Source organism: Gouania willdenowi, chromosome 24, assembly GCF_900634775.1.
Source record: "Gouania willdenowi chromosome 24, fGouWil2.1, whole genome shotgun sequence".
NCBI lineage: Eukaryota > Metazoa > Chordata > Actinopteri > Blenniiformes > Gobiesocidae > Gouania > Gouania willdenowi.
The window spans coordinates 16,218,906-16,239,099 of record NC_041066.1 but is presented as its reverse complement, the minus strand read 5'-3'; the positions used below and the strand labels follow the sequence as shown (position 1 = coordinate 16,239,099).

General features: G+C 37.9%; 2 protein-coding genes and 1 non-coding gene across 6 annotated transcripts; 2 read left to right on the top strand and 1 right to left on the bottom strand.

The window, feature by feature from the left end:
• Positions 1-348: 348 nt before the first annotated feature.
• Positions 349-12,280, bottom strand: LOC114457393 (zinc finger protein DPF3-like). 4 transcript variants are annotated; one of them, XR_003672931.1, is made up of 7 exons: positions 12,189-12,280; positions 4,256-4,416; positions 3,473-3,580; positions 1,635-1,769; positions 915-1,010; positions 711-783; positions 358-418 (listed from the first exon to the last, which is right to left on the bottom strand). XR_003672931.1 is itself a non-coding variant. In XM_028439124.1 (5 exons), the coding sequence occupies exons 1-4, from the start codon at positions 12,275-12,277 to the stop codon at positions 1,663-1,665; spliced, it is 465 nt and encodes a 154-aa protein (XP_028294925.1). In that variant the 5' UTR covers positions 12,278-12,280; the 3' UTR covers positions 888-1,010; positions 1,635-1,662. The 4 variants fall into 4 exon arrangements, 1 of the variants encoding a protein (XP_028294925.1); XR_003672932.1 differs by having other exon boundaries at positions 349-819; XR_003672930.1 differs by having other exon boundaries at positions 349-783.
• Positions 12,281-13,816: 1,536 nt separating this feature from the next.
• LOC114457470 (DDB1- and CUL4-associated factor 4-like) lies at positions 13,817-20,120 on the top strand. Its single transcript, XM_028439308.1, is given in 15 exon segments — positions 13,817-14,152; positions 14,154-14,215; positions 14,307-14,425; positions 15,172-15,200; positions 15,202-15,330; positions 15,455-15,537; positions 16,211-16,316; positions 16,459-16,599; positions 16,695-16,744; positions 17,933-18,012; positions 18,179-18,271; positions 18,440-18,537; positions 18,644-18,820; positions 19,538-19,652; positions 19,742-20,120. Coding segments are annotated over 15 exon segments (1,623 nt in total). The 5' UTR covers positions 13,817-14,056; the 3' UTR covers positions 19,987-20,120.
• Positions 14,483-14,569, top strand: trnay-gua (transfer RNA tyrosine (anticodon GUA)). The gene is given in 2 exon segments: positions 14,483-14,519; positions 14,534-14,569. It is a non-coding gene; the product is annotated as a tRNA-Tyr (tRNA).
• Positions 20,121-20,194: the final 74 nt, after the last annotated feature.

The window sequence follows — 20,194 nt, the reverse complement described above, 5'->3', positions numbered from 1 at the left end:
ACTATATTATTGGAGCCGTTTTAACCAAACTTTGTCAAAACCAGTAAGTTAACGCATTAATTAGTTCACCCCGTACAAACACTTCTACAATGGCTACTTAAGAGCATGAAAGCAAAGCTAAAGTCATCTACAAGAACATGCATCTTTCAGATGCTGATGATTACGCCTTTGTTTAAACACATGCCGTGGAAAAAAGAACAGATGATAGCACTCTGCAAAGCGTTAGTGTCATGCAATGTTTGCGCTGAATCCAGGAATCCTTGAAAAGCATAACGCTAAAAGCCGAGTTGAAGTAATTAGCATTCACACAACAGCCTGTTGGCTAATCAGAGGAGTCTTTGGAAAAACAAAGGCGACAGGTGACAGGTGCGTATACCTTCTTCAGCCTTTTTTGAATTTAACTTTTGTTTGTATCTATCTGGAACAGAGAAGAGCAAACAATAATGGAAAGACAGATCAAGACACTTGTTCGAGGCTCAGTTACTGTATGTATTTATCCACATCACCATGGCCATCAATGTATGGAGGGTTTTGTCCGGGTGCATAAGGGGCATGCTATACAGCAAACTCTCTTCATGCACTTTGGAACAGGCAGAAAAGGCGCCGTCACTAAAAACAGAGGTTCTCTTCTTCTATCTGCTAAATCTAAACTGTTTCTTCAAAATAACATGATTCACAAAAAAAAAAAAAAATGCTTCTTTCTCTCTTACTGTCACAGACGTAAGGTTTATCCTGGTCGTCCGTGCAAACGGGCTCCGTTCTTTTGCGATTTGATCCTCTGTTCTAAAAGGTGACACAGCATCAGTCTTACTGCGTGATCTCCAAATAAAGGAAACATGCTGTTAAACAGTTCTGTGTTTATAATAAACACACACACACATTGTTAGACTCTTGATACTGTATGTTTCACTCACTTTGCCTCTGTTTCTGTTTTTTCTCTTTGGGGTGTCCAGTTCAAATTCTTCATCATCGATGTAGGCATCGCCATTTTCCTCTGCCTCCAGAACTCTCTGCACAAAGGAAACAGGATGGAAAGCATGAAAGACAGATTACAGTTTCTCTTTTCTCTATTAACTAATCATCAAATCATTGTCTTTAGGTTTGGAGACTTCCACCATTTCTACCCTAACCACTATATTATATGTCTTATTATATCTGTATTTATGCTTTTAAATTACATTTACAGTTGATCTATTCTTTCATATGACAGAAAGCAGTTCTAGCTTTTGTATTTAACAGTGTTTAATATTGGGAGAAAGCTTTGCATTTTTCAAAAATGCCAAAATGTGTTTGTATCCTCTTAGGAGGAAGTGAGGGCCAAATTGCTTTTAACTCTAATTCATCCTCAATCACTTAAAAACAAATGTACTTGAAGGTTTTTTTATACTGCGTGTATTTGATTTGGTTTTGCTGATCACGAGGTTATTAATTTATGGTTAACTTTTTGTTCCCAAATATCAGTCAAAAAAGTTAAAGTTAAAAGTTAAATGAAAGGTATTTATTTTAACAATGACAATCTAACAATCTCCAAATTATGTAAAAATAATGTTATTGTGATCGGACTTCATTGCCAAGGCAACTTCCAATCATAGGGCCAACCACAATCATCATTATCAACAATTATTTGTACTCACTTGTATTTCCAGTAATGTCTCCTCTTCCTTACATATGTTGTTTGTTTTTTTCTGGCAGACTGTCGCCTCTAAGCAGGGCCTCCAAAGCTGTGGCCTCCGCTGTTGGCCCCTCACGTTTGGGGGCCAGCTCTGCTTCTACAACACAAGGCAGCAAAGAAGAATTAGGGAAAAGAAAAGCAATGTTTTCAAAGATTGCCCAAAGCTTTATATATATATATATATATATATATATATATACATGTAAATTACTATTTGTCCCAGTTGTATACTGTAGTTACAGGATTACATCAGAATTATTAAAACCAAAATATTGTGTAAAGCATTTACATTTACATGCACAGAACAATTGTAAAAGCAAATATCAAACAAGTATTTTAACATAAACTCTCTCTGATTTATCTTTCTATCACACTACTCTCTCAAAAATGTCCCGACTCATGTTTTAGATGCTGAATCTTTTACATCCTGTGGGTAAGGTAAAGTTTGTCATGAACAAGTCTGAACACACACACACTGACACACTCTTAGCTCCTGAAATAATGATGTGACAATGTTAACCTGTGCTCGCTTATAAATTTGACATTTTTCTATCTTCCTGGGTTAATCTCTAAACTGATGAATCCAATGTGGCTTGAAAATTCCTGGGAAGAGTTTAACCGGTAAGAGATTTTGGGTATGAGTCATAAATTCAGTTTGTCTATGAGGAGTTTACATTTTCTTCCTGATTAAAATCATCTATTAGTTACTTCAAAAAACAAATAGGCTGTATTTGTGAAAATATCTTATTTTTAAGGATTTTAAAGCAAAACATACCCATGGTGCTCTAAACGGTTCCTTTAAGTCACAGATTTGATTATTGCATTTTGAGAAGCCTAAAGTCTTTTATATTTTCAACTAAAATTAAAAAAAAAAAAAATTGTTTGTTGTGCCTTTTGTTGAAGGAAATATTTGTTAAGTAAAGATAAGATGGTTTAAGAAGGAAACGCTTAGAAAATTATTATTTTTAAAAGCCCTGTGTTCTACCAAAACATGGATTTCCAGAAGTAACCTATTGGTATAGGTTTTGTGCATCTGTACACAGGCAAACGTCTCTGCTCAGAATGTATTAAATAAACATGAAGCACTCACTAAAGCCCAGGAGAGGAAAATTCACATTCCTCTGCTATATTATGATAGATTTCTGGGCCAAACTTCCCAATTAGACTTTTGAAAACTAAAAGTGGAGGAAAGTATTTAATTTACGTTCCGAAAAACCTCAAATAGTTCTAAACTCGTGCGGCCCCGTTTCGTTTCATTCATGTTATTTAGTTGACTTCTCAGTCGAATCTTTAGAAAGTTAAGATTTATGAAGGAGGAAACAATCGGGATGAAAAGCAGAAACATTTCCTATGCCTATCATGTTCCCGGGATATTCCATTCTTAAAAATCCCCCTGTAATGCACACAATGCATGCATGCATGGACGCACATAAAAAAGTGCAGACTTCCTACTCATAGGACCATAGTACCTCTTGGACAAAATGATTGTAGAGGCCCAGAAAGGGTGCTTCTGTGCTGCAGGGAGCAAGAGTTGTGTGTTTGTGTGTGTGTGTGTGTGTGTGTACTGCCACAGAACAGTGAGAGGGGGCATTGATTCAAGAAATGAACCTGGAGACCTGGTGAGAGAGACAGGCTAAGCAGAGCCAGATGGCCAGAGAGAAAGCATTAACGCCACAACCCCCCCAAACAGCCACAAAACACCTAAAAAAAACACATTACAGGTCATTTTTAAAGTGACAATAGATTTGATTAGAAATAAATAAAGGATGTGTGTGTAAATATTTGCATAGGTTGTCTTACCTAGTCTAAGCTCGCACAGGCGTAGCTGTGGATCCAGGGGGGAGTGGAGTCGCCTCTTCTTTCTCCAGCAGCGAGCCGGGTAGGTGTACATCTGTCCTGATGCCTGACCTGGACACATGCATGCAAACACTACAGATTTGTGCATGCAAATGCACAAGCATGCATACACACTGGCAGAAGCCTGACCTTATTTGCCACACACTTAACATGCCCCTGATTTGAATAGTACTCCCTAAATGGTGTGTATAATGAGAAAATTCCTGCTCCAATGGAAATATTTATGACTGTTTATGCCTCATAACCTGGATTATTTATGTTTGATGGATTTTAAGTCTCATTCACATGTGATCTGGACTGCAAAAACCAAGTGACACATCACAACGCTTTTATCCTTAGTAGAAATAATAGATTTGCTCTTTTAGATTATTATCCATCATTAGGTTTGTGGAGAGAAAGGGAACATGGGGTTTTATATTTGCATAAGCAGGGGCAACAGACAGAGGGGAGCGGATAAGGGCAGAATAAATACATGTAATGTGAGTTAGGTCTACCACAAAGTATAGGGTGTGGCCTAAAGGGCTTTGCATGAAAGATGGTGGCATGGCTATTTGTGTCCATCTCCCAATAAAACGCAACTCCTTCCCTTTGAATGCCCGGGCAAATTCCAGATGTGCAAAACTTTACACACAGAAGAAGATGAAGCATCGCTCAAAACTTTACAAGATGAAGTCAGATGATTGGACCTGACTTCTCTGAAGACCATTTTGAGGCCTTTTTTCTCACCTGGCTGACGGTGTCTTTTCTCCATCCAGATGTAGCAGTTATTCTGTGCGACCCCAGTTTGTGAGTCCAGGAAGGGCATCCGCACACTGCGCTCAGCACAGAGCCGGGCATTGTAGTTTCGACAATGCTCAATGGCCTCCCTGTAGAACTGGTCCCCAAGCCTGATCGCAGAGAGACAAATGGCAGCATGAATATTCAAGTACCAAATAACTTAGCGAGTAAATAATCAAATGGCACAAACTGTAACACATTTTTCTCAATATCTTATTTCTTTAACCACTGCCATAATATTGGTGTTTAGTTTGGTCCTTATTTTGACCTAAATACATATGATTGCTATTAACTTCTATCAACCACAAAAAAGCCTATTGGAGAACTTTTGGATGACCACCATGTGATGTGTGCACAAGGTAGTGACTATAATCTGCAAATTAGGAATGAATGACTTTCACGCTATTCAAATTATAACCAAATTTTGGATGAAAGTCTATTTGCAACATGAACCAGAGGTGGTAAATAAAGTAGCTTTGCTCAGATTGACCAATTATTTCACACCACTGACTGACAAGAGAGTGTAAACCAGGTTATAAGACATAAATATTAGCTAAAATCTTTATGTGGCTGTAACTGAGCTGGGATCAAACAAGTCGTACTCCCCTGTGCAAAAAGACTTAAAAAACACATTGTGTAGATTTGTAGTACTGACACGTGTTTCTCTTCTTGACATATGGTTAAGGACAGTGCTTCAGATGAGTTTTCATTAAAGGGTTTCAGTAAGCTTGTGTTTCCCTCTTTATGTGGTTACTTCTTGTCGCTCTGGCCGCACAACATGCCCGTCTCTCTGACTAGGCTGTCTGTGGCTCCTCAGCACAGATATGTAAAGAATGCAAAGCTGGACAAAGACCAGCACTCTGGACACTAAATCTTACAAAGATGTGCACTGTTGGGAGATAGAGGGAGCAGAGAGACGACAGAGGGAAAAGAGGAGGTTAAGGGAAGAGCGCGAGAGATAAAGCAGGTAACGTAAGAAAGGTAAAGAATACAGAAAGAGTTTAGAAATAGAACAGAAGAAATATTGACTAGAGAATAGATCAAAAAAATGACTTTAGAGTTCTTTGAAATCCATTTTCACCAGTGTTTAATTGTTTGTCTGTTAGCGTGATTACATGATTTTGGCAACATTATAAGCAAAGACAGATCTTACGCCATGATTTTAAAAGGGATCTGGATCTATATATATATATAATATAATATATATATAATATATATATATATATATATATATATATATATATATATTGATTCTGGATCAGTTTGGAAAATCCAAAAATCCCTATCTCTCATCATTGGCCAAATTTAAAAAAATCATATATTGTTTTTTAATTGACCAATCTTTATGAAATTTGATGTCCCGATACAACTTTTTCGCTTCCGATACGATACCGATATTGCGTCCTTGGGTATTGGCCGATACCGATATCAGCACGAATCATACATATTTTTATTACTTATTTTGTAGTGTGGAATGTTAGAAAAGGCTTGATTATAAAAAAAAAAAAAAAAAAGACCCATTTATTATAAACTAATGGATTACATATAATTAACCTTTTAGAATAATTATATTCTATGATTGAATAAAATAAATTAAAGAATAAAATAGAAGATATTGAAACAATATACTGTATATTATATGGGAGATTTTAGATGCAGTCCAATAAAATCCGATATTCATTTTCTGGCTGATATTGGACCGATATCCGATATCAATATCAGATCTGGACACCCCTACTAATAAGTTTACAATAAGAATGTGGAAACGTATATTTTCATTACAGAGGGCAGATTATTATCCTTTAAATTCAAAAACTGCTGTTTACAGAGTCATTTTTCAAGTGCACATCGAGTTACAAAACTCGAAGTATAAAGAAACTATTGAAACAGCTGCAAAACAAGTGTTTCTGCCACTAGCTGCAATGCCACAACGTCTGTCCTTAAAGCACACAGGGATAGCAGCGGCTTATCTTAGAAATAAGGAATGCAGCTGATACTATAGATGACACGACTTTACAATATAAAACCATACGAGATGGTAATCCACGCCAAGCACAATGTCCAGAACAGACTTTCTGTCACATAACTCACGTTTGTCATATAAATATCTTGATTAAAGCAGAATGACGGTGCATGCGCGTGTCCTCATCTGTCTCAGTCCACTTTCTTCCCTTTTCCTGTGCCATCACATATTGCATGTTGTTGTATGCGTCCTATTTCAACAACAACAATGTGTCCCCAGGCTGCTTCTCTTACATAAGTGAGTTGTCGTGCAAGTGTGTTGGTTTTCCGTTGCATCTGCCTTTGTGGTGCAATAACTACATGAGATTGAAGTGACAGTACATGCCTCTAGGATATTACATGTCTATGTGTGCTCTAAAATAATATGTGCCCCCTTAAAAAAAAACACACACACAATATAACTACTCAGTGAAGCAAAAACCAAACCAAAAAAACCAAGGTGATACATGATGGTAAGGACTTTCCTATAAGGCAATAGCCACTGCCAGAATGTGGATAAATTCTGCAGTTTATGTGTCTTTAAAGAGAGGATAAGAGAGCTGGACCCTTCCAGGATCTCATCCATCTCTTGTCTCGCGTCGGTACATCAGCGGTTATCACTCTAGCAGCTGTTCATGAATGATTTATCTTAGCCCGAGGAAAACGTCAATGAAGAATGAATTTTATTACTGCTGAGCTTCGGGAAATCAAATTAGGTCACCAAAACTTTAAGGAAGCACAAGGACAGTCTGAATATGAAGTTGATATTATTCAGAAATATTCAAATTTAGGATGAAGAGGAGAAAAATAAGTTGCTTTTTCTTCCTGTTAATATTCCAAGGTTGTGGCTGTGATGCAGTATATCGGATTATTAGCTGCTTGGTTCAACTAATCATTGTGTTTTACAACAATGAACAGTAAAATTTGAGGCTCTACTTCCACTCAAAATGAAAAAAGACACAAGTGTAAAATCTCAGACACACTGCGTGAGTATCACTTACATGAAATAGATATAACACTAACCCTAACCCAATATTTCCCTTTTTTTTTGACTGGTGTCCTGTTCAGGGTGAATCACATTTTGCCTTGAGAAAACATGCATTGGCTCCATTGTTATGCTCTGAAGAGGATGTAGCTGTAGAAAAAGAACGAATTGACAGAAATTACAGATGTCCCGATCCGATATTGATATCGGATATCGGTCCAATATCAGCCACAAAATAAATATCCGATTTTATCGGACTGCATCTAAAATCCCCGATATAAGCACTCCGATAAAATTTTCCGCTCCAGCACTATCCATAGGTGACTGTGGTTCATACTCCAACAACGTAACCTACTGTTAATGACTAGTGTTCTCTGTTTGAGAAACATCACTTGATCAAGCCTTTTCTAACATTCCACACTACAAAATAAGTAATAAATGTATGTATGATTCGTGCTGATATATCGGATCAATATCGGCACTGGCCGATACGTAAGGCTGCAATATTGTTATCATATTGGAAGTGAAAAGGTTGTATCGGGACATCCCTAATAGAAATCATTTGAAAATATTCTGTAAGCACTAACACAGGTAATATCTTAACCTAAAATAACAAGTATCTACAACTAAAGTTGTGTTAAATCTATTTATTGTTGGTTTTTCGCTGTACAGTGATTAGAACATATGTATTCAATGTGTTGATGTTGATTCTGTCATGAAGTTTGACACAAAAACAAAAAAAAGGAAAGAAAAAGAAAGAAAGAAAGAAAGAAAGAAAGAAAGAAAGAAAGAAAGAAAGAAAGAAAGAAAGAAAGAAAGAAAGGCAACGACTAGAAAACTGGAGACAACTAAGGCTGTTTGACTGTAACAGTTTGGTGAATGTTCTTTCTTATTAATTCTGTATAGATTATAGTGTAAAAATACTACATGATCAACATACAAATGTTGTTTACATTGTGATGTCTGTTGCTACAAACGTGTTTTAGGTTCTATGAATGAAAGCGTGTTGTCCCAGTGATTTTATCAGCTTAAAAATGGAAACAATATACCACAAAATGAGGGGAAAAGAGTTTGTGCCTCACACTTGAGAAGTCCTGCATTGTCTTTTATTTAATGTTGTTTACATATTCTCCTGCAGAACTTATCGGGAACAGACAAAAAAATGCAGATTAAAAAAAGCGTGCTTTGACTAGAGCAAAAAAAAAAAGGCAGGGGGACAGGAAGACGAGGGCAGGGCTGCATCATGTGGGCACTGACAGACGTCTTTGTGGCACTTTGTAGGCCATGCAGAGGGTAAAGGCAAGGGGGGGGGCTGAGGAGAAGGAGGAGGAGGGGCCAAGAAGGCAGAGAGGGAGGGACGCAAGGATGGGGAGGGGGTCCAATATGTCCTGGGGCACACGTGTTCCCTTTCAAACCTTGTCACACTCATTTTCTTTCAAACACGTGCATGTATGTATGCATGCACACACCCAAACACACACACACACACACACAGATGCTCTGTGTGCACAAACAGACACACAAAGGGAATGAAAGGAAAAGGTGTAGAGTGCAGTCTGAGGGGAGAAAGGGGAGTGAAAGCAGCTGAAGAGGAAAGAGTTGTAGGAGGGGGAAGCTGTATATGTTGAGCAGTGAGAGCTGGAGACGACGTGGTTTGAAAGATAACACATACATGAATATAAAATGGTGTTCCCTTAATTTAGTGATAAAAATATTACATATCTAATAATAAATAGATTTTTTGAGTTTTTTATTTTTTTGGCTATTTTGCTTTCTCTTGCTGGAAAATCATTCCCAGACATTCATTGGCTCAGACAGACAAAAACCAGGGTTCCCCCATCCCATGTGCTGAGGGTCTAGCAGAAATATATGCAGTAGACCTAAATGCAGCCAGACAGACAGACTAACCCCCGCTCTAAACCCCCTCTCAAAAAAAAAAAAAAAACCCACACTAATACACATACACGCACGTACCTCCATCCCTCACTCACGCTCCCTGTCACACAAACTGGGGGGAGGGGTACATATCTACGTAGAAATACACACGATAATACACACACAACTGCACCCCCCACTCCTTTACATTCCCCCTAATCTAAAAACCTGTTCTTTCATCCTGATTCTGTACACAAAGCATTTCCCATTTTAGCTTCTCGGCTCACTGTTGATTTAAATTTTGCAACATGAAAGAGATTCATGTTACGCTTTGATATCCATCCATCCATTTTCCAACCCGCTTGGTCCTGTTTTCAGGGTTGCGTTGCTTTGATATCATCTCACACAGTCTTAGATGAAGGCCTATTGCACAAGGCCTTCCAGATTTAGGTCAGAAGGATATCTCTTTGTGAAATGCAGTTTAAATCACTCAAGCAAAAAAAAAAGAGCAGGCAATGGAATTATGAATACATCTCCATAGAGAGCTAAACGTATTTGCAGCCATTGGTTTATAAATAGTCATCTGTCAGAACCGAACACTTGCAGGAGAGTTGGGAATGATTCTTAGCGCATCCTTATTGAGTTCATATGATTTACCAGTAACACATGAGCCATTCCAGCCTATTGTTTAAAACATAGTGAACTCAAAACAACTGAGTTGCCTGAAAACGCAGAGCACAGTTTCCCATGAATGCAACACATGTGTTACTTGATATTGGCGCTAACATTCCTCTACAATTTATCATCCAGTTTTCATTTACCGTTCTCTTGGTTTTTTTTTTTTAACCTTTCTTATTTGTACATGTTGGTATGGGTGGGCGGAGTCCTGACATTGACCCTAAACACACACCACGCACGTCCCTTTTTCAAATATTACACGAGGGTCCGTCTAAGGAAGCCTTGCTGCACGTGAAGGGCAGATGGGACTCCTTCTACTACCCCCCCCACCAACCTTTCACCCCCCCCATGCCCAACATTAGCCTGTCTTTCTTTGTACCTCTCCTTCACAAACAGATGGACCCTGGGCATTACTGGGACACTCATAATCTGCTGGTTTACATACAAAACAGTGGAAACTTAAATGCATAAACCCCCTTGCCTACATTGCATCTTAATCTGTTTTGTATGAGAAAAGATTAGCGCAACTTTTCATCTAACGTCCTGGCAAAGTCAGTTTCTAACAAGGGGTAGGCTAAAAAATTCAAGTCCAGAACATAATTCATTTCCTTATTATGTCCTTCGCTGTGAGATTTGTCTTATGCAGTACAGAAAACCAGCCTGAAATAATCTTTAACATTTGAAAAAGCTCATATTAGTAAAAAAAAAAGATAATTTCTTCCACTTGTAAATGACCGTGCATCACACTAACTGATTAAGAATGACAAAACGGAGAGCAGATGTTAATGTCAATGTTGAAGGTGTGGAGTTTGAGAGGTTTCCATTAGTTTGAATCCCATGGAAAATCAGTGACTTGGGCCGTTCAGTTGTTAGATAGTTTTAATGTATTTTTCTGACTTTATGGTCTTTTCACAACGTTGACTAAGCTCTGTACATGCATTTAATGACATTTAGTGCAATACATCAGCTGTAGACCTTATAGGTGAGGGGTGTCAAACTCATTTTAGTTCAGGGGCCATATACAGAGCAGTTTGATCTCAAGTGGGCCACAGATTTTATGTAAATTTAGTCATTTCCACATTATTGTGCCCTAGTTTGCACTTCTACGTATACTTAAAAGACACAATATGTAAGAAACCGACAATATTCTAGCAATAAGTGACATATATCAGTGCTAACAGGATCTTCACTTTCAATTTTCCAGATTGTGTGACCAATTTCTATTGAACTAAGGAAGATATTATACGAAGTGTCCATAGTTCCGGACCCGGACCTCAGACAAACCTGACTATAGTCCCGGCACTTCCTGAGCGCATGCGCAGTTCCGTCTTTGACAGACCTTTTCTACTCAAGGATTTTCTCTTCTGCTGATGTGGGGTTCGATTCCCACATCTGACATGTTTTTTTCTTCATTTTAACATATTTAACACGGCACATTCCACCTTTAAAAATACATATACAAAAAAAAAAAAAATAAACATTTTAGTGTATTTCCTGGGTTAGGATCCGGACCAATAGCATCAGCCAATGTTATGTAATAATTTTAGGAAAATAGAAGGATTTTGAAGGAATTTGACTGAAAATGAATGCAATCATGCGATATAAGCACCAGGAGTGTTGGGTTTCATTAACACAATGATTTCATGTTTTCCCTGTGATTCTTACCTCCTCCTGCGGGCCGAATTGGATGCTACAAAAGGGCCGGATTTGGCCCCCGGGCCATAAGTTTGACACAGGTGCTTATAGGTTGTTCCTACCATGGGATTTCTGCAGCTGTCACAGAAGGACAGTCTTAGCATTTTGTGCTAACCAAATGGTTATGAAAAATGCCTTAAACTAAATGTTCAGCCCAGGTTTTGTTGTGGACGCTTCTCGCTATTTCTCAGTATTTTGCTTTAGACGCAATATAGAGCGCGCTGGAAAATCTGTGCATGTTTGACAGTGAATGATCTGCACAGTGCGCGCTTTGGACGTCAAACGCGTCATTATCAACAACCTATCGACACAGATTGATCATTTGTCCAATAAAAACTAAAACAGCGACAACTTTCTGAATTACTACAGACAACATAAGCGCACGAGAAAGGATGCGCAGATCTGCACGAGGCGCTTTCCTCCGCGTGCCGTGCATCTGCAATCAATGCCTTTAAATCACCATTAAACAACACGGAAAACATGCACCGATACCTGAGAAACAGAAACGCTACAAATACACGGTCAAAAAGGTTGACATTTCAATTTCTATCCGGAAGCGCGTTTACCTTTTACTTGCCCATATTCTTTCCATTTGAATTATCCAATCAAATTCTTCACTGATAAGAACAAAAGATTATTTCTACTTACGATTTTAATGGGTTATGAATAACAGCCGCCATTTTCCAGCTGGACTGTAGCACAATATTCCAAATCTCGGTGTAGTTTGAGAGCCCCATGAAAAAAAAACACGCACACACACACAAAAACACAGCAGCCAATGCGCTCCAGTGCGCCAAGCTGTCCACCAATGACGCGGCAGAGTGGACGTGGGGGGCGTGGCTTCAAAGTCATCTGTCAAAATTACCGTCCCAGGCCCCCACACGGTCACAATTAATAAACAGTCTGTGAACAATCACTTTAATATGATAGTCAGATCATTTTCAATTAAATATTGAGTCTTCCAATTATGATGAATAATACTTATTGGATAAGATTCTCATAACGTTACAACAGGGTTTTTCAACCATGGGGTCGTGGCCCCATGCGGGGTAGCCTGGGAATAAAATGGGGTCGCCTGGAATGTCTAGTAATAATAAATTTTACATTTTTATTCTTCTATTTTGTAACATGTTGCATTCACTTGAAAAAAAAAACGTTTTTTTTTTCTGAATAATTTCTTTTTTTTTGGTTTGTTTTTAGGCGTTTTTTTTTTTCTCCTGTTTTTCGAACAAATTTTTGTATTTTTTTTCAGACTAATTTTTGTTTCTTCTGTATTTCATGCTAAATTTTTCCCAGTTTTTCGGACTATTTTTTTTCTGAGCTTAGAGGGCATTTGAAACAACAGATGCATTTATTTATTTACTGAGAGCCAAACATTGTTGGCTCGTTTAATTTGATAAAAATGTACTTTCACCTTGGTTTAAGACACTGGGAGACAGTTCTATCTTTAAGCCATATTGATGGCATTACATTTAGTCTATCGACTTTACGCAAGCACCTGAGGACTTTGTACTCTGTGTAGGAAAGCGCATTCAGATCTGTGGATATAGTGACATTTCTCCAGGATCAGTTGGACAGATATGATATGTTCCGTGGATATAAAATTATGCAAGCTGGCTATGTGGTCACTGCTGAAAATACCTGGAAAGGGGTAGAGAGTTTAAGTGTGCAGCAAGAAGTCACCATAGGATGGATGTCCTCAAGGGATTTACAAGTATCTCGATAGTTCAGGGGAAAAAAAATGCAAGAAAAACAGAAGAAAAAAAAAAAACTACTTCGAAAAACAGAAAAAAAATGATTCTAAAAAAAGAGGGGGGGGGGATCTTAATCGAGTTTAATTATTATATGAATATTCTAAAGTTTTTGAAAAACAAAAAAGGTGATTTAAAAAAACTCTGCTTTTGTATGAATAATTGTTTCCTGTACCTAGGCTCGAAGTGACATTCTGTGATGCCAGTAGTTGCTTTATTATTTTCTAGTGATGTGGGTTTTTTTTTTTTTTTTTTTAAACTTTATTTGTACCCGGAGGGGGCATTCAAAACTGCATTTAACCCATCGCTGAGGAGCAGTTAGGCACAGTGATGGCCAGATGAGACTCGAACCGGCGACCCTCCGATTACAAGCTCGCTTCCTTAACCACTTGGTTAAAACATATTAAATCCTGTAAAAAATTTAACCAATGAATGTGTGAGCGTCAGAGCCGGTAGTGGTTAAGCAACCAATGAATGAAGTCTATGGGCGGGGCGAAGAGCAACTTCGTAGCTTGTGCATTTTTTTTTTAATTCTTTTTAGCTTAAAGGCTGAATGTACTGTAGTTGTTTACATTTTAAGTGCTTGCCCTTTTTAACGGAACATTTACCAAAGCTGTGCTATTCAACTTACTGTCTATTTATTCACAATAATGGTGTTTAGTGAACAAAAACGTTGTAATGTGTCGCTGACATTAGCTAGAGGTTGCTGAAGCCAACTACTATGCTAAGTTAGCTCAGAAGTTAGCGTGAGTTAAGTAGCCTTATATGTACAGCTCGGAGGAGGACTTCAAGACTAGGACAGAGACGATGAAGAAGTGGAACGCGTATGAAGGACAACGACAACACAGGCGACAAGCGTCCGAGTCGACGCCATGGCTCGACCAGAGGAAACCGACAGAGTTCAACCAACGACCGCCGGGGTCAGTTCAACGAAGCAGCGACTTCTGCTACACCCAACAGGTTCGAGGTTTCAGTTCATCACTCTTTCCTGATCCTATTTCGGTCATGCGGTCAGGTTTGGACCCAATGAAACAGATGCTTCCCATGGAGGATCTCAGAGAAGATACGGCAGCGAATCGTCCTCTGGTTCCTCGTCCCAATCTTCATCTTCTGGAGCCCACAGCTCTGTACCGGGTCAGTAAACGGGGACTCTAAGCCTTATAATGGACATTTCAATGATCTATGTTGTGGCCTTCGATAGCTCAGTTGGTAGAGCGGAGGACTGTAGTGGCATTTGCTGAAATCCTTAGGTCGCTGGTTCAAATCCGGCTCGAAGGAATTTTTTTTTGGATGCAGGATTAAAAGGAGTGAATTGAAATGTTCATGAAATTTGATGAAGTGGCGAAAATGAAGTAATTTAGCAAAAATATGGCAAGAAAAAGTGATTATCCGGTTAGCTTAGGCTCAGGAATTTTTTGGAATATACAAAAAAAAAAAATACTTTTTTCATGGGAATAATTTATTGGAATACACTGGAAACTTTTGAGTAATAAAAAAATAAACTGTATCATATCTAAACATAATTACAATTGATACTTGTTTTTATTTGTTTTTCTATTATTTCATGTTATTTATTTCGACTATGATTTCGTAGTTCCTTTCATGGGTGCTACAGCTTAATTTTTTATTTTTTTGTTTTAAGTTTACATATGCTACATACTGATTGTAGTACTAGTGACTCACTTTTATTTTTTTATTATTTCTTCTATTTGTACCTAATTGAAATGATCACCTTCTGTTGTAACAAAAAAGAAGCATATGCCTTGTAGAGCCTGTTTCAATGTTGTTCTAGACATAAATATTAGCATCCATTCAAAAATAATGTGATTAAGTTAAAGTGAAACAATTATAGTAAGACATTTTTTGTGTTTTACTGTCAGAGCTGCCAGGTTTCTACTTTGACCCAGAGGAAAAATCGGTACTTCCGCCTTTTGCCTGGACACAACAACTGCAACCCACTGACCAGAGAGCAGCTCCAGGCTAAAGAAAGAGAGAAAGAAAGACACGAGATGCTGGCTAAGGATGAAAACCCAAGCAAAGTATGTCTTGGATTTTGCGTATTTTATTTCATTTTTATTACCTTGCATTTGTGGATATTGAGAATTTTTCGAGTGTGTCATATTCAGCATCACTATTGTTCAATTCTATTGTGTTTTGTTATAGAAAACACCAAGAAAGGGACTGAACACCTCACTGCTGCTGCAGAAAAGACATCTTGGTTTGTTGCCTTTCAGCTCTTATTCCAGGTAATATAATGCTTCTGTGTACAACATGCATGGGCACAACAATTCATCACTGTAACCTCACAGCTTTGATTGTTGTTGTAAATATCTATATTATATTTGTATTATTATTCATCTTATTTTACTTTTTACTACTGTAATGTGTGTGTACTTAATCCCTATTTAATTAACAGCTTTGACTTAATTATGTACATTTGTTTTTCCTTCTCTTTCTTTTTATATTTGTTTAACGTTTATTTTTATTTGTAATATTTCTTGAGCTTAAGTAATTTCTCCCTGGGATAAATAAAGGACTTCTGATTCTGATTATAGTATGTTTAAAAAAACAGCTCAGGTACATATTTGAGGGAAACAACCCCAACAAAATGTCTAGCTTTCTATCGTTGATGGTCATTTTTCTTTCTGTGAATGTTTAATAATATGCAGATCACTCTTAACATTAAATATTGTGAGGAGGAGAAAAGAAGGAACATATTTCTTATATTATTTCATTTATTTTTGTCTGTAATTTAGTTGACTTGCAGGCTCAATGATCTACATTCCTCCTGGTATATATAGATACAGTATATATGAATAATTACCAGCCTGTATGGCACTGGGTCAGGTTGCTCAAAGCATGTCAATAGTTTGTGTTGGATGTTTACACGTGAACACGTTGGATGCTGATTGTCCCCAGGTTCATTCATGAGGTAAAAGCCAGTGGAATGAGGCGCCACAAAGTGGAGGTCCAGTCCACAGACGTAAACCTCAGCTTAAACACAGACACCTTTAGACACATAGTGGTGAGAACACACACAACTGCTTAACGTATTCATTTCTATACATGTATATACTGTATTTTCCTACTGGGTTTTGCTGCTACTACAACAGATATTTTTGTTATGGTATAAATGTAGCCGTTTCCTGCCTTGTTTGTTTTCCTAGGGAGACTCTGCATGTGAACGAGTGTTTACAGTCAACGACGTCTATCACGGCGGCTGCAAGTACGGCATCATGAACTTCAGCAGCAGCCGCGGATCTTTGTCTGTGGAAATGTGCGACAACCTTTACTTCACCAACCGAAAGGTGGGAGTATTTCAGTCCAATTTATTCACTTTATTGTCATCCTTCTCTTTTTTTTTTTTTTACTTCTGGATTCTTTACATTTGTATGTTTTACAGGTGAATTCCATCTGCTGGGCTTCTGTCAGCTACCCTGATTCTCACGTATTGTATCCTTCATCCTCACAACTTCAATATGCGTCTGTAGTGAACTTTGAGGAGCACATTGCTGGGGGTACTTAGTTTAAAAACAATCTGGAAATGTTCTAGTTCCTTTTTAGGCTATTTTTGAACAAATTAACAGTACTATCACTCATAATATACACTAGATTTTCTTGTATTTTATTGAAACTGGATTATTTTATGCTGTAGAGGCCATTTTATCACACTTCTGACAATAGGAGACAATAATTAGCTAGATTTTACAAAGGAGAACGTATTTACTTAACATTTAAGTAATCACATAAAAGTTGTAGTTTAACTAAATTGCAAATTGTTTGGGACACATTTAGGGTTTTTAGGAGAGCCCACTGTTCCACTAATTAAAAAGTTATATATATATGAAGAGGGGGTACACAAAAAGTGCGAACCACAGATGTAAAATATATTGATAAATGATTAATTGCGATTTTAATATTTATAAATTGATTCTTAAATTTCAAACTGTAATACAAACCTGGCGAAACATAATTTGGATATTTCATTTACACTATACAATGCTGACATTGCTGAGGTGTTACCCAGAAGAGAAGTCAAATAATGGAGCAGCTGACTCGTGTTAAATTCTAGATCAATAGTCAAAAATCGAAACAATAACAGGTAATCGAATCGAGAATTTCATATGCAAAATCAAATCGGAAAATTGGGCTGATTAACTCTAGTATAATATTAGAGATTTAAGTCCTTGTGAAGCAGACAGGAGTCCTAAATAAATATCAGGTCATCAGGAAGTCACGGTCGATGCCGTCTTACCTACTTCATAAACTGATAGTAACGCAACAGTGATTTCAGCTCATCCTGTGTGTAAATAATGGCGCTGAGAGCAGGCTTGGCTGCACCAATGTGTAACGATAAGATCAATAACAGCTCCCGAAATATCAAAAGTTCCTCCAGCACACAAGTAATGTGGAGAAAAGCGCTACAAAAATGTTAAAATTGAAAATTAGAGCAAGAAGGTGGTTATAACGTAGTCATGACATATTGATGTATTCAATATTTAAATAAATAAAACATGCTTGATGTTACTAGTACAGGAAATCTAACCTGTCTCTATATTTAAAGTAATTAAACCTTCCGGCAGTGTTTTTTCTAGTAGTTTTATCACAGTTTGTTGTTCCCTTAACTGACCCGACCCTCAGGTTGTGTCTGGTAGGAGTGGCTGAGACGCCAGGCTGTGTCAGTTTGCTTCCCTTCTCCCTTTTCAGCAACTCCAGCTCAGGTTTGTCTGACTCATTAAACTGTTGGAACAGCAACACGCTTAAATGTTGTTGATTTTTTAATACTTTACAATTGAGTACTTCCGGAAACGCGCATAAATCTATCATTTCTGTGTTAATTGTTATTCTATCATAAGATTTGTCACTTTGCTGCTCCTCTGACCTCAGATCAGCCTGGAATGTTGTGCAATTTCAAGATATCATCAGCGTGGTCCTGCGCTTGGTGTCTCCATCCTCAGTTTGACAAGACGTTCAGCACTGGTATATTCCACAATTTTTCGATTTTCTTAACATGTTTTTTTTTCTTCTGTTTTTAGTCCAGTAGTAAACAGTGTTTCAGTGTTTCCTGGATCACATAAAGACAGCTTTGTAATGTGTTAAAACGATGTGAAATGGGAAGTTTCAACTTAAAACAATGTGTGTGTCCAGGCCTGTCCCGTAGGGTCATTATAAAGGATGCAGAGACGGGGCGGACACAGACGTACAACATAGGCAGTGATGTCTTGGCGCAACAGTTTGCTGTGAAGGTGAGACGTAGACAGTTTTTATAAAAACATAATTAACGCATCTTTAGTCCAATACTACTTTTGTCTTTATAGAAGACATTAAATCTCTATCCTCTCTTTGTCCCAGGCTCCTGTCCTGTTTAATGGTTGCAGATCAGGAGAGATCTTTAGTATCGACCTCCGCCAACGAAGCCATAGGGATCAAAGCTGGAAGGCAAAGCGCTTCCATCAAGAGTCAGCAATCACCTGCATACGTGTCCTCCAGGATGAGAACTACCTGCTGGCTGCTGACATGCTGGGCCAGGTCAGATAATTCACTAATGCAGTGGTTCCCAAACTGCTGCGCCCCCCCCCCTTTGAAGAATACTTGAAAAAAAAAAAGCAAAACCACTAAACCAAGGGTGTCAAACTCATTAGTTCAGGGGCCAAATAAGGAGCAGTTTAATCTCAAGTGGGCCACAGTGCGGTAAAACATGTCATTTCAATATTATTGTGCCCAAGTTTGTATTTCTACATATACATAAAATGCAAAATATGTAAGAAACTGACGATATCCAAGCATTAAGTGATAGATATCAGTCCCAACAGGATCTTCACTTTAAATTTTCTAGATTTTGAGACCGATTTTTATTTAATTAAAGGAAATATTTTGTAATAGTTTGTGGAACATTTAAAGATTATGTAAAAAAAAAAAAAATCGAGTTTTTTCAATTGTTTAACATTAAAAATGACTGCAATCATGTGATCTAAGCACTGGGAAAATTGTGAGCCCCTGCAAATTTTGAGTTTCATTTATACAATGATTTGTTTTCTTTCTCCTGTGCTCCAAAGGCCCCCAGCCATGAGTTTGACACAGGTGCACTAAAGGAATGTATCAAGATGTCCATTGCGTTATATGTTGAAGTCACAAGATATATAATGATGAAAATATCTATACAGTTTTTTTTTTTTTTGTTTTTTTTTAATTAACTTGAAAGTCTACATTCATTTTAAAACAATCCATCATCTATTTAACTTTCAGATCAAGCTGTGGGACGTACGAGGCACAAAGCCAGTGCAGGAGTACAAGGGCCACCACAACCAGTACGCCCACCTCCCAATTCACGTCAATGAGCCTGAAGGGCTCCTATTGGCTGGTACGAAACGATCCAACAACCGTATGTCAATGTTTGTCATCTCCACGACACAAGTAGTCAACCTCACCATGTTTGTACTAATTCCTCAGTGGGCCAAGATTGCTACACACGGTTATGGAGTTTGAAAGATGGACACCTACTCCGAACAATCCCGTCTCCTCACCCAGCTGCTAACGACTCCATCCCAAGCATCGTCTTCTCCTCCAACCTTGGAGGCAGCAGGACTGGACTCCCTGGACTGCTGATGGCAGTCAGAAGTGACTTGTTCTACTTTCCATACAACACAGACTACCAAGATATAGAAGAGCCAAGGACGGGCTTTGGAATCAGTTAGACCTGTCAATGAAAGGGCTCATCTGAGGAATTCTGGGGTTTTTTTACTCATTTGGTTGTCAAATTTTGTAGTTAGTGGGTCTATCAATCAACCTTTGAAGCTAATTAAAGAACATTTATGAAGATTTTCACCAGCATCAGACTACTGTTCCTAAAATCTTTAATAAATGTGGTGACCTGTTGCACTAGTTTATCCGAAATACAAAACG

Excerpts from the sequence above, each read along its gene's own strand:
- LOC114457393 (XM_028439124.1), bottom strand. The coding sequence starts at position 12,277 with ATGGGGCTCTCAAACTACACCGAGATTTGGAATATTGTGCTACAGTCC. Across the intron at positions 3,581-4,255 it reads GAAAAGACACCGTCAGCCAG|GTCAGGCATCAGGACAGATG; the intron begins GTGAGAAAAAAG and ends GCATGTGTCCAG. Across the intron at positions 1,770-3,472 it reads CCTGTGCGAGCTTAGACTAG|AAGCAGAGCTGGCCCCCAAA; the intron begins GTAAGACAACCT and ends CTTGTGTTGTAG.